This window comes from Nesoenas mayeri, assembly GCF_963082525.1.
Source record: "Nesoenas mayeri genome assembly, chromosome: 25".
NCBI lineage: Eukaryota > Metazoa > Chordata > Aves > Columbiformes > Columbidae > Nesoenas > Nesoenas mayeri.
The window spans coordinates 2,118,547-2,135,280 of record NC_137549.1 but is presented as its reverse complement, the minus strand read 5'-3'; the positions used below and the strand labels follow the sequence as shown (position 1 = coordinate 2,135,280).

The 16,734-nt window shown below is 52.5% G+C and overlaps 1 protein-coding gene across 2 annotated transcripts in view; it reads right to left on the bottom strand.

The window, feature by feature from the left end:
- Positions 1–1,446, bottom strand: part of LMNB2 (lamin B2) — a 28,866-nt gene extending 27,420 nt beyond the window's left edge. For both annotated transcript variants that reach the window (XM_080359336.1, XM_080359337.1), the window contains exon 1: positions 1,219–1,446. In XM_080359336.1, the coding sequence (XP_080215462.1) occupies positions 1,219–1,419 (201 nt within the window). In that variant the 5' untranslated portion in view covers positions 1,420–1,446. The remainder of the gene's footprint in view (positions 1–1,218) is intronic.
- Positions 1,447–16,734: the final 15,288 nt, after the last annotated feature.

The following is a 16,734-nucleotide window of genomic DNA, read 5'->3' as shown; positions in this document are numbered from 1 at the left end:
GTTGAAATTATAACATATCATTAAGTGGTACAAAGGGACTTTAAGGTATTTGAATCCTGGGTGCTGTATACTCCCAAAACAAGACGCTACTTTATCCGGTCTGCTTCAACTAAATTAATTCAAACCCTCCAACCGCCACCCCCAGCATCATCAAACCAGATCCTTAAAGGGGAGGGGAAAAATAAGCCTGCACAGATAACAATCCATTGCATCACACACATTACAGTAAAGCTGTTATCTACAGGCTTCCCACAAAGTTTCACTTCGTGGCCGAGGTGGGGCCTGGGGACCCCTCACCCCGGGCTGGTACAGGGTGGGTGGGACTGTCTAGAAGGGGAAAAGTAGATAAAACAGAAGAGGGAAAAGCAAAGCGTGGCTTAGGAAAAAGGATCGGCCAGTTTTGCCTCTAAATCACGGGGAGCAATTCGCTTCCATGACGGGGACTGTCAGCACAGAGCAGCTCACGCCGCAAGGATCTGATTCCTGGCAGTTACAGGGACTAAGAAAGATTTCCTCTGGTGGGAAGCAAAGTTAGTCTAAACCCTTTCAAATGTTTCATTTAATCGCGCCAGCCGTCAGGACAGAGACCGCAAAGTAACGCTCGTGTTACTACAATTCACAGGACGCATGTGCTCAGCACGGGGTGACTCCAAACTCCAGCAAAGCCCCGGCCCGCGGCGGATCGGACCGACCGAACGGTGTTACCGGTGCTGGTGTTACCGGTGCTGCCAGCCCGACCCGCCAGAAACACGGCGGGAAACGCGGGGCCCCAAGCGCGTCCCCCTCCCCCCCCCGCCCAGGGCCGCTCCCGCCACCGCGCTCGCTGCGGGTGTCGAATTCTCACTCGGGGACGATCCTGAGCCGCCTTCCCCGTGTCACCGGCAGCCTGTGCCCCACACACAGAGCCCCCGGCAGCCCCCGAGGGGCCGCACAGCCCCAGGCAGGCGCTGGATCTCCACAGCCGCCCCCCGCACGAAGCTCCGCACAGCGCTCGCCCTCAGCCCCCAAGCCCCGGCCGGGCCCGGGCAGACCCGGCGCGGCGCGGCCCCAATGGCGCCGCCGAGCGCGAGGCCGCGCGGGGCCGCCACAGCGCGGGAACAGCGAACAGGGCGGGCGGGCCGCGCAGCCGCCCCGGCACCGAGCGGGAAAACGGCGGCCAACGGACCGCCGCTCGCTCTCCCGCCCCGGAGAGCCGCGCGAAGGCCGCCCGGGCCGTACCTCCCGGGTGGTGACCTCCTCCTTCTCGGAGATCTTCAGCAGCAGCCGGTCATTCTCCAGCTCCAGCGCCCGCACACGGTCGATGTAAACGGCCAGGCGGTCATTGAGCTGCCGCAGCTCCTCCTTCTCCTGCAGGCGGGAGATGCGAGTCGGCGACAGCGGGGTCCCGCCGGGGGTGCCGCGGCTCGGGGTGCCTGACATGGCGCTCGGTTGGCGGGCGGGCAGGCAGCGGGCTCATTCAATCCCGCCGCACCAGGGAGGAGGGAGCGGTAAGATGGCGGACATCGCCTCCCCCGCCGCCGCGCCGCCTGGGAAATGAAGTCTCGGCGCCAAGATGGCGGCGGCGCGGGGCGCGCTGGGAGCTGCAGTCCCGCCCGCCATTTTGTGGCGCGGGGCCAGAGCCTGTTCTCCAGCCAAAAATGTAGCTCGTTCTGTCTATTAAACTACAAAATTAGGCGGTCGTGAGCATTGGTAAAGCTCAGGAAACAATAAGCCCATGTTAAAAGCATTTTTTTTGTTGTTGTTTTAAATAAACCCGGGAGGGAGCAGCGCTGCCCACCAGGGTTGTTCCTCACAGGCTCCCCAGCTGCCAGCAGCTGCTCTCGGTGCCGCTCCCAGTCAGGGCAGCCCCGGGCTCTGGTGGGCGCAGGTAACCGGTCCGTAACGCCCCACGTTCCGCAAACCCACCTGAACCATCTGTCACCATCAGGCTGGTGGGAACTGTCACCGTGCTGCTCATTGACACAACTGCACTACAACCTGTGCAGTATTTCTCTTACAAGATACGTTTTCACATTAGTTATGTGTTCACTTCGCTTATATCTAGCCCCGGTTTGTGCTGTTCATGAATTTGCTGTGCTTTGCTGTTAACACTGAAGTTTAGTAGGTCAGGGACCTGCTGTTTTCTTAAATTAGGGGTGGAAAGTCTCAGAAAAAATACTGATCGGCCATTTCCAAAGGTGAACGCTTAGGACTGCAGTTCTGTAGATTTTAGACATTTCTCCCGAGGTTTTATTGAGATGCTGCTTTGTCTCCCAGTCTCTGATCGGGCCGCTCAAGAATGCAGCCAAATTTTGTACAAACTGAGTTTTCCTGAAGATCTGGAGTACTATTTTCCCCAAACTATATTTTTGCTGAATATACCCCAACTTCTGACAGTTTTTGCTCATTAGCAGTTTAAACTGCATTACCACGGCCATGAGCTAATTCCTTATGTCCCAAAACTTTAGAAGCTGAAAAGCCCACACTTCCCTTGTGCCTTTTGGCTCCCAGGGAAGGCTAAGAACAGAGATTTTCTGCTTAAGAAGTTAAACAAAAATACCAAAATCTGTTATTCATATACATGGGCAGCAAATTTAAAGAGCAGCATGAGCGTAATACAAAGAAGTGCTGTGCGGAGGGAGGACAGATGTAGGTAGAGAAACAGTAAAGAGAGCAAGAAAATGCTGCACATGAGATCTGAAAAGAAACTTAAGCAGCCAGGCTGAACAAATAGGTGTGAATGGGTTTATCCTCAAAATCGAAGCCACACAATCCTCATGTTGGAGAATCTGAGATCCTAATATCAACTACGCCTCAAACTGGAAAACCTCGGAATAAATCCATGAATTCCAGATGCGCGTTGCTCTGGTTGGCAAATCACTGTAAATCCCTCTTGCAACCACTGCGTATCTTTAGCATCTGCCCCATGTAAACAGTAGGTTTTCACATGAATGCACTTGTTTAAAAATATGCATCTGATAATGAAAATTGCCCTGGGTTCCTCCATAGATGACAGAGTGTCCGTCTGTCCTGCCCTGGGCACCGTGTCTCCGGGACAGCCCGGGCTGCTCCTGCGCCTCCGCCAGGGCAGGGCTTTCCACACCAGAGCCGTGGGCGCTTGGAGGGAGTTTATTAATAATATCTAAAAAGAAAATAAGCCTATAGATCTCTTTTTCTGTGCACATTTACACACCCTCCCTATTTGACGGTGACAGCTGCCATGTCTTTATCAGTGAGCTCTGATAATATGACACAAAACTCAGTGCAAAACTCAGCTTTCTAACCCAATTCGAGGTCATTTTGACTTATACAGAGGCTTTCAGCATTCCTAACGTTTTATTTCCCCCCCAAGTTTTCCAGTTTGAGGCGTAGTTGATATTAGGATCCCAGATCCTCCAACATGAGGATTGTGTGGCTTCGATTTTGAGGATAAACCCATTCACATCTATTTGTTCAGCCTGGCTGCTTAAGTTTCTTTTCAGACCTCGTGAGCAGCATTTTCTTGCTCTCTTTACTGTTTCTCTCCCTCCGCACAGCACTTCTTTGTGTTACGCTCATGCTGCTTTTTAAATTTGCTGCCTATGTATATGAATAACAGATATTGATGTATTTTTTTAACTTCTTAGGCAAAAAATGTCTCTTTCCTCAGGCTTCCCTGGGAGCCAAAAGGCACAAGGGAAGTGTGGGCTTTTCAGCCTCTGAAGTTTTGGGACATAAGGAATTGAGTTTCAACTGGTTAATGAGCAAGAACTGTCAGAAGTTGGGGTATATTCAGTAAAAATATAGTTTGGGGGAAATAATACTCCAGATCTTAAGGTTTTGAGTTGAATTTCTCCAGAAGAAAGCAGCGCGAAGAGCGGACTACAAGTCCCAGGGTGCCGCGGCCTGCGCGGGCCCGGAGGCCGCTCCCGCCGGGGCCGGGGCCGGGCCGGGCCGGGGCCGCCTCCGGATTTGAAGTTACGGGGCGTTTTTTGAATTTTGGCGCCTGTTTGCAAACTGGAGCCCAACTGCTGCTGGATCGGCTCCAGCCCAGCCCGGGAGCCTCCGGCCGGACCCGCCTGTGCGCGGTGTCATGGCAAACATCGCAGCCTTTCCCCGAGCAGAGCCGGGGGATGCGTGTGGGCAGCGAGCGGCGCTTAGAACCGACATTTCCCCCTCAACACACACTTTCCAGCACCAGCTAATTCGTGGAAGAGCAGTTCTAAGCTTTCTTATGTGAAGCCAGAAAAAATAAAACGCTAGGAATGCTGAAAGCCTCTGTATAAGCATTTTTGGCTTAGCTCCTGTCTCGTGATTTGACGTGATGCTCTGCGCATCTGTCATATTTTGGAAATTCTTCTAAACCTTTTGCGTAGTTTTGATTGATAATGTAATCCAGATGTAAATCCCCTTTGCTCATAAAATTTAGCCCAAACCCCCCCATTATTGTCTGTCAGATTTTTTAGATAACGCCTTAAACACTTTGATTGTTCCAGTGCTTTGTTTGTTTGGTCCTAATATTTTACCAGTTATTTTTATAGTGCTGATCTCAGCTGTGCTGCAGTAAGATTTGTGGGGTTTTAAACAAATTTACTGAAATACATCCCAACAATAATCCCTAATACTTTCTATAATTTTTAGGCAATCCCTTTAGCAGTAACCAGAACACTTGCACACTTTGCTCCGCTGGTCTCCCCTCCTTGTTAACTGAACACGTATCTATCTCTGCTGAAAATAAATGAGCAGTTTGGGGTGGGATGAGGACAGGAAAGTATCAAGGGGCGGGGGGGAAAGTGCAAAAGCCCAGAGCCCACAAGACAAGTGTGTTTTACAGGCAGTACAATGGATGCTTCAGTCGTGGAATTAGCATCTGTTCGAACTCCAAGGCTCACCCATCGCCAGGTTTGCGCTGTGGAAGCGGGGCACAGAAAAAGGCTGCTGCAGGTACAGGTTTCACCCTGAAATAAAGTCAGGAACTTGGCAGTGCCCTGGGCTCGGTGTCAGAGCTCTTCCTCAAAGGTATTTGCAACATATCTGTCTGTCTGCACAGGATAAGAGAGTTTTGGGATGTCAGAGAACACCGCAGCAGCGATAGCTCTGCCTGGCACTGGGGCGCTTCCCTGCCAGATAAATGAAGAGATCACCTACAGAACGTAATAAACACAAAGGAAAACCTCACGTACCCTTTGCTGCAGAGCATCTCCTCGTCGTTGACCTGTTTCCTGTACAGTTGGGTGTAACGAGTTTTCTGATGCTGTTCAGGATTTCATAATGACTCTGACATTTTCACAGATCAGGGGATGCTGGAATTCTGCTATTTCTTCCCTCAACTGCTTCTGTTTCTCAGCAGCTGCTGCCATGCCCTCCCCTTTCTCATTTTACACGTTATTATTTGTATGCCTTTACCAGGATTATTTCTTTCTCTGCCTTATGTTCCTTATCTCACTCTGAACAGCCTGTTGGGGTTGAATTGATTGTCTCAGATATTTTCATTGATTTCAGGAGGGGGAAGGACTGAACACACAGCACAGAACATCTTCCTGTCAGTCCAAATTCAATCCAGCTCAGTAGCAGTGCTTAAAAAACTTCTAGCAATGACTGCAAGGCTGGAAGAAGCATCCACACCTCACACATTTCTGCTCCAGAATTTCAGCTTTCATTGACTAAAACTGCTTCCCGCAGGGTCAGAAAGCACCAAAGCAAGCAGAGAAAACGCCATGTGTCATGGCTGAGATTGTCCTCATTCGCTAGGAGAAAGTTTGCTACGAGACATGTAGAAAAGAGCAACACAGTGCACAGTTGTGCAAACAGTGGATTGTATGTAGAACAGGGATTTATTTTCAAGATGACTCCATGCTGTAACGTGTACAAGGTGTATTTATTTCTAATTCCAGGCATACAAGGTTTGGCAGAAGCCTTGAACAATAAGATGCTGCTACAGCATTTACCTCCTTGCTGGGGCAGGATTCAGCCTGTACCCCAAGAGTTAACCAGACCCAGGGGATAACCCAGGGCTGTACTTGGGATTGTTCGCTCCTTCACAGCAAGAACACGAGTGACGGTGATGGTCAGGAGGGCCCCGGTGGCTCTTTTCTCGTGCTGGAGCCAGACCTGGTCACACATGACCAGAAATAAATGAGAATTTGATTTTAAAACCTCTCACATTTCCTCCCCGTCTCAACAGAAAAGTGGCAAAGGAAGAAGCCGCGGGGTCAGCGCTCAGGACTCCTCAACTTGCAAAAGCTTTGTCGCTTTTCCACACATTGATTTGTTTATAAGCTAAAAAAGAGCCACGTTTGTAATACAAGAGCAGCGGAGAGGTTTCTACAGTTAATTCAGAGTCTTTATCAGGCTGAAAGAAGGAAGGAAGGAAGAGTCACAGTGTGATTCAGCACAGCCCCAGCGCAGCGGCGGCAGCTGAGTTTTCCCCTCACCATTTCCCCAGCACTCAGCAATTCTCCTGAAGAAACAGAAAGATTTCATAGTAATAAAATACCATGAAAACACCACTGAAAACATATGAGGTGGCCAGGTAGGAACAATAGCACCATTTCCTTCTAGTCCGGCTGCGCTGGAGCCTGTGGAGACGCAGCCATGGGTGTTCGCCTGCATAATTAGTTGCTATTTATGTAGGTAAATAACAAAAGTAATCTAAGATCAAGGAAGGAATTATTCATATCACCTTTAATGAAACATTGGGCCAATAGTCTCTAACATAATGAGTTTTGACTTTTCTCGTAATACTTTCAGGGATCCCAAGATAAAAGACTCAGGGCAGCCCCAGGTTCTGGGTGCAGTTCAGGTTCAGGAACACAAACAAGCCCGGAATCCTTTCGCCGTGCGGCAGTTTGGAGGGTGTGGACGCGCTCCGAGCTGCGGCTCCTCTGAGCTCACAAAGCTGCTTTATCAGCCGGGAGCAATCGCAGCGCTGCTCTGGAAATCACGGCTGCCGTTACGTACGAGCTGGCACTGCTCGCCGCGCTCACGGCAACAAACCCAGTGGGTTCTTTTTTTCAAAACAACCATTTGGCGCCTGATTTTCAAATCCGCAGCCGAACTGCAGCTGGCTCGGCGCCCATCGCCAGGAGGCTATTTATGTACTTCCCTCCAGCAGCTGCCGTAACCTGGGACGTACCCCACGTCAGGCCGCGCTGGCTCAGCCTCTGTCCTGGGCTCCCTGGTTAAGGCTTCAATTTTATTCTGTTAAACAAACAGACTAACCAAGCCCAGTGCGTTAGCAGCTCCGTTTTTAGCAAAGGAAGGTGAAAGCAGAAAGTCTTGGCTCCCCTTTAAAAGATCATTAGCCCACGGCGCACCGTAACATGAGCAATCCTGTGGACATCTGGGAGCGCTGAGCTTCCTCAGGACAGAGCTGCTGCCAAAGGTAAAGTTCACGCAGTAAACGTGAGAGGGGAGAAGACAGGGCTGTGAAGAGCTACATGCATGGGACCAGTCTCTCTTGTGCATATTACTTTAATAAAGGAGATTAAAAGAGTGCTTTCTGCAATTCCAAAGCGCGCTCCACCCAAAGCATTTTACAAAGGTTCATCAGGTTTTATAACGATCTTGAGACAAAATGAAGATGACCGTGAAGATTACTCTGTTAATATCTGTATTTCTTGAGCTTCACAGAACAGCTCGCTGGACCCGGCTTTCAGGTCCTGTCAATGCATCTGTCTCAATGGAAAACGTTTTTCCAGTCCGCAGCTGGTGACAGCGGTGACGTGCTGGAGCAGAGGCTCAGCAATTGTCCCTGCATGTCCCTAACACTGGGGACAGCAGGTGAACCTGCGACAAGAAGCCATTCGCTGTCTTGAGTTTGGCAGCGGACTGTACAGAGCAGGAGAGCCCCTGCGCTCCCGCTCTGCCCTGCGCTGGGTCCTGGACGCCAGCAGCATCACGTCCCTTCTTTCTCTACCACCAGCGCACTGGGGGTGGGCAGGTGCAAAATCAGGTGTTTTGGGCACCACAAAGGAGATTTGCTTGGCTGGAGTAAATGAGCACGAGCTACAGCAAGCGAGGAGAAGCTTTAGGTTGATGGAGATATTTGCAGGCTGCCCCAGTGCTGCTAAACTCCATTTCTGGGTATGAGATTATTATGGTTTTGTAGGATTTAATGTGGTTTACAGTGTCTGCAGAAATGTTTGGTGTAAAATGCGCTTCAGCTCGGCGCTGTGGGGTGCAGTGCGGAGAGCGTGGATGCAGTTTTACCCACTGAACAGACTGGGCCCGTTACACAGTGGGAGCTGGAGAGACGTTGTTGCTCGGTGGGTGATCCACCCATTGCAGGACTTCCCAAGCTGACTGAGCCTCTGAACTCCCTCAAGTGCAAAAGATTATCTAGAACTCCACGGGATCCAGATAAACTGGTGAGTTCGAAGTATTGAGCTTCCCAAACTGCAGAGAACTAATAAATGACACGAATTCACTTGCTGACAGTTCCTGCCATGAAACAAAGAGACCAGGCCTGTTCCCCTCAGCACATCAGGAAAGAATGCCTCAGTTCACCAGCATGGTGTCCGTCTGTCACTCTCAGTAGTGTGGAGAGGTGAAAGGGTCTATGATGTTGTCATCACAAATAATTCAAGGTCTCATCAGTCCCTGGGGATTTGCTCACACCATTAACATCAATGCTCACCCAGGTGTAATCCAGATGTGTGCAACCCCCGTGGACATGTTCCCGATGCCTGTTTGGGTCTTGCACCCCTTTGGTGGTTGTCTCGGAGCATGGTCAACCTGAAAACACCTGCCTGGCGTGTGAGCCCTGGAGTCTGCCTGCTCAGCTTTAACCAGCAACATTAATCTGGTAGCTGCTGGATAGTAAAGAAGCAGAGCCACCAAGATGCTGCAGGGAGTGGAGCATCTCCCGGGTGAGGAAAGGCTGAGGGAGCTGGGGCTCTGGAGCTGGACAAGAGGACACTGAGGGGGGACTCATTCCTGGGGATCAAGATGGAAAGGGGCAGTGTCAGGAGGATGGAGCCAGGCTCTGCTGGTGACAACCAGTGACAGGACAAGGGGCAATGGGTGCAAACTGGAACACAGGAGGTTCCACTGAAATATGAGAAGCAACTTGTTGGGGTGAGGGTGGCAGAGCCTGGCCCAGGCTGCCCAGGGGGGTTGTGGAGTCTCCTTCTGTGCAGACATTCCAACCCGCCTGGACACCTTCCTGTGTAACCTCATCTGGGTGTTCCTGCTCCATGGGGGGATTGCACTGGATGAGCTTTCCAGGCCCCTCCCAACCCCTGACATTCTGTGGGTCTGTGATGCTGTGAAGCGGCTGATAAGCCGGTGTGCAGCTGTTGCTGGGTTTGCATTTTCATAACACATTTGGCGTGCGAGGCCGAGAAGCGCGAGGAATCTGCAAATGGCCTCAGGTCTGGGGGAACGTACAGAGGTTGGCGTGGGGTTGAGTGGTCAGACAAGCCACCAGCAGCTTATACCGACAATTTAATATAAGAAGCAGTAAAGAGTTCAGTCAGTGACGTGTCCACAGGGGAACACCACGTGCGTGGCCGACATCGTGTAGATGAACCACCGCTGGTGGGATCCAGCATGCTGCTAGCTGGATGTGAGCGTCCCCTTTCCCATTCCTGTGCTCATGTGAACTGGTTTGGAGCGGCAGATCCGTGCAAGCACAATAGAAATCACCATCCACCCACTGTACCCCTCCTGCTAATCAAATACTTTTTGAAGACACGTCATCTGGTGGTTCCGGTTCAGCGGCCACCTCACCCTGTTTCCCAGTGGCTGGGGCTGCAGAAGAACATAACAGAACAGAGAACAGCAGAACAAACACATCCACCTTGCGTTGCCAAGGCGCTGGGAGTGCTCGAGTGCAGCAACTGGGAACCTCAGGTGCCCAAGGTGCTTGGCCAACCTCAGGACACCTTTGCCTGCGGGATCCCCATGAGGAGAAAATAATCCTCTGTGAAGAACCTGCACCAACTGCTCCCCCCCTTGCCTTTGCTGTCTTTACACAAATCTCTTGAATTCTGTTTACTTTTTCATTCAAATAGTTTTCTCCTCCCCACCCTGCACATTTCTCCTTTGGTGTCAGCAACTGGCCAGTCTAGCCAGTTCATGAGCAATTTTCCTATTCGTTCTTGTCAAAAACGCCTTCTTACGTAAAAGCAACAGCAACATTTGCTTTCCACAGGACTCCTGCTGGCACACACACCTCCCTGGAAGGTGGATGCCCCCATTACCCCCCTTCTTCTCAGAAAACAGTCCTGTTGGTTGTCCCTGCAATTCCTGGCCTGTTGGTGGGGCTTCCAAAAACACTCACTTTGGGAAGGACGCCCCTTTGCTGTCCCCTCAACCCTTGCAGTACTAAAAAGGGGCCAATAAGAAAGATGGGACAGACTTTTGAGCAGGGCCTGTTGTGACAGGACAAGGGGTGATGGTTTTAAACTAAAGGAGGGAGATTTGGGATGGATATAATGAAATTGTTGCCCGGAGGGTGGTGAGAGCCTGGCCCAGGTTGGCCAGAGAGGTGGTGGATGAACCATCCCTGAGACATCCCAGGCCAGGCTGGACGGGGCTCTGAGCACCCTGAGCTGGTGAAGATGTCCCTGTCATGGCAGGAGGGGCACTAGGGGGCTGGGAAGGTCCCTCCAACACAAACCATTCTGTGATTCTTTCTATGATTCTATGATTATTCTTGGTGCTTTTCTGGCTCCCTTTGGCATGAGCATCTCAGAGGCTGCAGGAGGTCACAGCGCTGCCCCAGACTCTGCAGATGTCCCCAGCTCCAAGGATAAAGCGTGGGCAGGTAATCCACCCATGAAAGCGAGGAGTGGGAAGTGTCAGAGCCAGAAACCTTCGCTAAACATGCTGCATCATGAGATGGGTCATGGAAAAACGCTCCATAGCTGTCTGGTGGCACACGGTGTGAGGGGACAGCACAGCTGAGAGCAGCTCACCCGCAGCTGCTCCTCTGGAACGGTGTCATTGCAGAAATGAAGAGCAGCCTGTGTGCTGGGGAGCCCTTCTCACTTCCACCAGGACGTGTCGGTCAAAGCCCTCGTGGGGCTGGGAAGGGACGTGCCCTGGCTTAGTGGGACCAGGGCTGGGAAGGCAGAGTCCAACTGATAGTGCCAGTTGGCTTCTCCCAGCAGATGCGCCAGGGGATGCTGAGGTAAATGTAAGGACAAGGAATTAGTGGAGGGAGTCGAACAAGGGCTATAAAGATGCTGAAGGGTCTGGAGCATCTTTGTGATGAGGAAAGACTGAGAGAGCTGGGGCTGTTGAGAAGCTGAGAGGGATCTGATCAATGGGATCAATATCTCAGAGGGGTTGTCAGAGAATGGACCAGACTCACACAGAGTCACAGAGTGTCAGGGGTTGAAGGGCCCTGGAAAGCTCATCCAGTGCAATCCCCCCATGGAGCAGGAACACCCAGATGAGGTTACACAGGAAGGTGTCCAGGCGGGTTGGAATGTCTGCACAGAAGGAGACTCCACAACCCCCTGGGCAGCCTGGGCCAGGCTCTGCCACCCTCACCCCAACAAGTTTCTTCTCATATTTAAATGGAACCTCTTGTGTTCCAGTTTGCACCCATTGCCCCTTGTCCTGTCACTGGTTGTCACCAGAAGAGCCTGGCTCCATCCTCCTGACACTCCTCCTTTATATATCTGTAAACGTGAATGAGGTCTGCTCAGTGGTGCCCAGCGCCAGGGTGAGGGGCAACGGGCACAGACTGAAACACAGGAGGCTCCATGTGAACATGAGCAGAAACTTGTGTGCTGGGAGGTGCCAGAGCCTGGCCCAGGCTGCCCAGAGCGGGTGTGGAGTCTCCTGCTCTGAGACATTCAGATCCCCTGGACCCCCCTGTGTGATCTGCTCTGTGACCCTGCGTGAGCAGGTGGGGCTGGGGATCTGCAGAGCTCCTGCAACCCAACCAGCCTGGGGTTCTGGGGTTCTGTGAGATGCACAGGTCACCCTGGGGCTGCCCTGTAAAAGTCAGCAGTAACACCAATGGCAGTTGCATTTGTCCACACTGGCTATTCCTGAGGGAAATCTGTAGGGTTTTAAATGGCCTTTCCCACCTGATAAGGCTGAACCGTTTCCACCCCCAGTAGCAGCACGTTGGATGGAAGGTGAGTCCCTGTAGTCCTGCTGAAAGGTGCATTGACACGGGGAAGAAGCAGCGTGTGATGCACCAGGGGAAACTGAGGCACTCCTCCATGTCATTCCCTACAAGCAAGCAGGAAATTTGCATTTCAATACCAGAAATAAATGTAACTCACCCACGCATATATTTTTCTCTTGGAAGTGATGAACAACTTGCAAGGGAAACCAAAGCTGAGGCACCTATAACTGCACAAGTGGATACAAAATTAAGGCATTCCATTGCACGGCAGCGGAGGTGAGCTGGATTAGCCCAGACTGAAATCCAAGCGTTATAAACCCCAGAGGGTTAAATCCTCCAGCAGATGGACCCGCTGCCTGGCCCGGCAGCTGCAGATGGCTCGGGCAGGGCAGGCGGTCGGACCGGCCAGGTGGATGGAAACCATTGCTCAGCACAAGCTCCGGGGAACAAGCAGCGGTTGTTTCCAGTTCCCCCGGAGCGGGTGGGCTGGGAACAGGTGCCGGGCCGCGGGCGCAGTGTCAGCAGCACGTCTGTGCCGGGAGAGGAGCACAACACGGCATCGGAGGAACACGTACCCTTCCCTTTATCACACAGCGACAGGGGAACGGCCGCAGCGGCGTCTGCCTTTCCTCTCCCAGCAAAGCGGGTCTGTGGCTTCTCTGTGCGTGTCCGTGTCCCCGCGCACGAGCGGCTCCAGCGCGGAGCCCGCGGCTCTTGCGGAGCAGCTGCTGCCCCGGCTCGCGGGGTGAGCTGGGAGGATTTAGGAGGATTTAGGCGGCCGGTTCCTCTCCTGCTTTCAGTGGTAGAGGCTGCCGGCTTCTTATTTTGCTACGGAAAGTCTTGCAAGTTCCCAAAGACTCCCGGGGATATTGTCTGGACCCCACTTTACTTGCCGAGACTGGAGATTTCTTTAAAGTCACGTTCAAATGACTTGAGCTGGAAGAACCAAGGACCCATGTGAAAACTGCACTGTGTGTGCAAAGCAGGGTTTTGTTTAAAAATATGCTTAAACTAACTAATAAACCACCACCAAATAAAGCGGTTAGAGTCTGATGGCCTCAAAACGGGGCTTTGAGAGACAGTCCGGAGTTCGCCCAGCTGGGCTGAGATGATGCAGGACGTTCCCTCGTGCTGAGACTTGCTTGGCAACACCGTGTAGCAGAGAGACAAAGCGTCCGAAGGCAGAAGAGTCATTCCTGTGGGTTGTTTTAATTAAAAGAGGAGCAATGGGGACACCACAGAATCTTCACTCCCCTCCCAAGCAGCTGAAGCAAGGAAGAGCCACCTCGGTTTGGCTCCCATTGCTCCCTGGACATCCCCGTTACACATCAGGGGCTCCTCCAGCATCTCACCAACCAGATCTTCCCGAGCCCTGTTCTGCTCCTCCAAAGAGCAGAATGGAACCCTGGTGACAAACCATTCTAATTAGCAACAAACCATTAGAATTAGCAATCTAAAGGCAGCTTCCAATGCATCCCAGGCCAGGCTGGACGGGGCTCTGAGCACCCTGAGCTGGTGAACACGTCCCTGCTCATGGCAGGGGGGGCACTGGGGGGCTGGGAAGGTCCCTTTCACCCAAACAGTTCTATGAGTCTATAATTCTAGTTCTATAAACCCAACCAAGCGCCCGGCGGTGCCAGCACAGCCCTGCGTGCCTGTGCCCTTCCTCATCGTCACCGTTTGTGTGTCTCACAGCCCGTTCTTAGCTGGCACGGAGATGTTATCGCTTGTGCTGTCCCCACATCCTCTTTCAGAGCCCTGTTCTTCGTGGTGCACGGGGGGTATTTCCATCCCTCATTGCAAGGGCCTCGCTTGCAGAAATATTGCGTACAATGCACCCCGTGCAGGGATTTTGCTGGTTGCTGTTGTAATTGTTTCCTGGGAGACACTGAGGCTCCATCACTTGGGAAACATCCTGTGTGGACACATGAAGTTGAGCTGGTGGAGAACGGGGCAGAACTCAGCGCAGAACCAAGACTTGCAGGAGTGTTTGAGCTCCAGAGCCCCCGGTGGGACGGGCAGGATGCTCTGGGGAAGGGGCATTTCTAGAACAAACCAGCGCACCGAGAGCAACGAGGTCTCAGCTCAAAGCAGAAGCCTCTGGCTACTTGTGGGAACGGTGCTGAAGTGCTTCCGCACCCATTGCTACGTGTGCTTTTGTTAATTAACACCAGACAGCAGCCTCTGAATGTAAAGCAGCCTGGATTTCAGCACGAGGCTGAGCCCATCTCAGCCCCTCGGGTCTGCTGGCTCACAGGGTGCCCCATGCCGCTCACTAGAAACATCTGGCATCTCTACCCAGCACTTGCCCCGTCACATCTGGAATTCTGTGTTTGGTTTTGGTCCTTCTCAGCACAGCTGGCCAGTCCCACCCTGGGGCTTCCAGTGGTTTCCTTCACCTTTTCTCCCCTTTCTTTCCTCCCTGTCACACTCACCTGATGGGGTCTTTGCCTGTAATGACTCTGGGAAAGCAATAAGGCAAAAAGTGTGGGGACTTAATGAAGAATTCAAAGAGAGGAGGAAATTCAGTCGAGATGCAAACTAAATGCTGGGAATGCGGGAGAAGGCGTTTACCCCTTTGGAATGGGACAAAAGCCTCTGGAAAGTGGAAAACTGGATGTTCTAATAGGGATTTGTAAAGGAGCACAAGTGTGATGGAGCGGCTGAGGGACCTGGGGGTTCAGCTGGAGAACAGGAGCTGAGGGGAGACCTTCTGATCTCCGAACTGCCTGAAAGGAGCTTGGAGCCAGGGGGGTCGGGCTCTGCTCCCCAGGAACAAGCGCCAGGAGCAGAGGAAACGGCCTCAAGTTGCGCCAGGGGAGGTTGAGGTTGGATCTGGGGAACAATTTCTTCCCCAAAGGGCTGTGGGGCATTGGAACAGGCTGCCCAGGGCAGTGCTGGAGTCACCAGCCCTGGAGGGCTGGACAGACAGACATGAGGTTCTTGGGACATGGGGCAGTGCCAGGGGTGGGTTATGGGTAGACTCAATGATCCTGAGGGTCTTTTCCAACCAAAATGATTCTATGAGGCAATCATAGGAGGCAGAGTCCAAAAGAACCTTTTCTTTCGGCGGTGTTTGGGGGCGTGTTCGGTGAAGAATAGGAAGATAAAATGAAGAGAAACCCAAGGAGAGTTTGGGAATTGAAAATCTACATGTTTGCACATGCCGTAGAAAAGAGGAAAGTGTCACAGTTGGAGCACAGCAAGGGCCAGGCTGAGAGGAGAAGATCCCATGTCTGCAGGGGCTCTGCTGGGCGGTTCCGTCTGTCTGTCCAGGACAGTCAAACCCACCCTGCAGATGTGTGTCCGCGTTCTGCCCTCCTGTGGAGAGAAGCGTTAGAGCTGGACTGTAAAAGTTGTCAAACTAAGGGGTGAATATTCCTCAGCGGCTGAATTTGTGTCCTGAGTGGGGTGACGAGACCCAACCAGACTTTGTGCGCTGGGACAACAGCCCTGGTACCGCAAACAGCAGTTCTACAGCGTGCCCAACAGCAGGATGTAAAACCAGAGAGTTAGAACAGAATCATAGAACGTACAATTCTGAAATTTGTTCCAAAAAAATCAAGATTTCAAATTTTTCACTTGAATTTATATTTTCAGTTTCAATAGATTAAATAGAATTGGTTTTGAAAGCAGAATACAGCTCATGGGTTGAACACGTCTGCCTCGGTCCTTTGGCATAGGTACCGATTTGTCCAGGGAAGAAAAAACCCAAACTCTTCCATTTTAACAGAATAACTTCACCTGTTTCTTTTGTCTTGTCTGTCACGCGTGACCAAGTTATAGCCAAGCAATACAGAAGTTCAAATTTGTGGGAGAAAATAAAACCTGTAAGAGGTTTTAGTCACAGTGATGGGACCTTCAGCTGCGTTGGCGGCAATTGCGGGGGGTTTGGTGCCTGGGCGGTTTGATGCCGGACTCACATGTGCTCCGTGTTCACGGAGCCGCACAAACCCGGGATCTCCTGCAATCGTGTTCCTGTTTCCACAATCGCGGCTGGGGACGAACAGGCCCCGGGGGCAGCTCCCCCCACAGCGACCCCGCACGGGGACAGCGCAAACATCAACCAGACAGGCGATGAGCTCCAAACAGACTCTGTTTTAACGAGAAGTGTCCGGCAGAAAACTCTCCGAGAAGGACAGAGTGTGACCACAGGCCCACCGCCCCCAGGACACGAACCCCAGAGCCATCCCTGGCCCCATTTATAGCTCAGTTCACCCGCGCTGTGCCCAGTTATGGGAGTGGCCCTGGACGGTCTCTCCAGACGAGGCGTTTCATTGGTCAGGGGCCCTGTCTGTCAGCCAAGGGGCGTGTCTGTCAGCTCAGCATGGCCAGAGCGGTCCACCGGCTGCTTGGCGGGGGGGACACCCACACACAACAACTGCCACACGGGCTTTGACCTGATTTGTCCCATTGATACTAAAACAGAGGCCCCCTCAGACCCTTCCGGGGGTCGCTGGGTCACCCCCGTGTCGCGGGGATCCCCATGGGCCGCGGTGGCTGCACACGGTTCCCCCCGCGGGGCCGAGCTCTTCGGCCGCTCCGGCGGCCGGGAGGGGACCGCCCACCGCCAGGGAGCGCCGTTCTTCCCGGCTACTATGGTCTTGGTGGGAGATAGAGCGCCCTCGGCTCGGCGCGGCCGAGCCGGAAGAGATGTTGTCCCAGCGTTCCGCGCGCTACTCCCT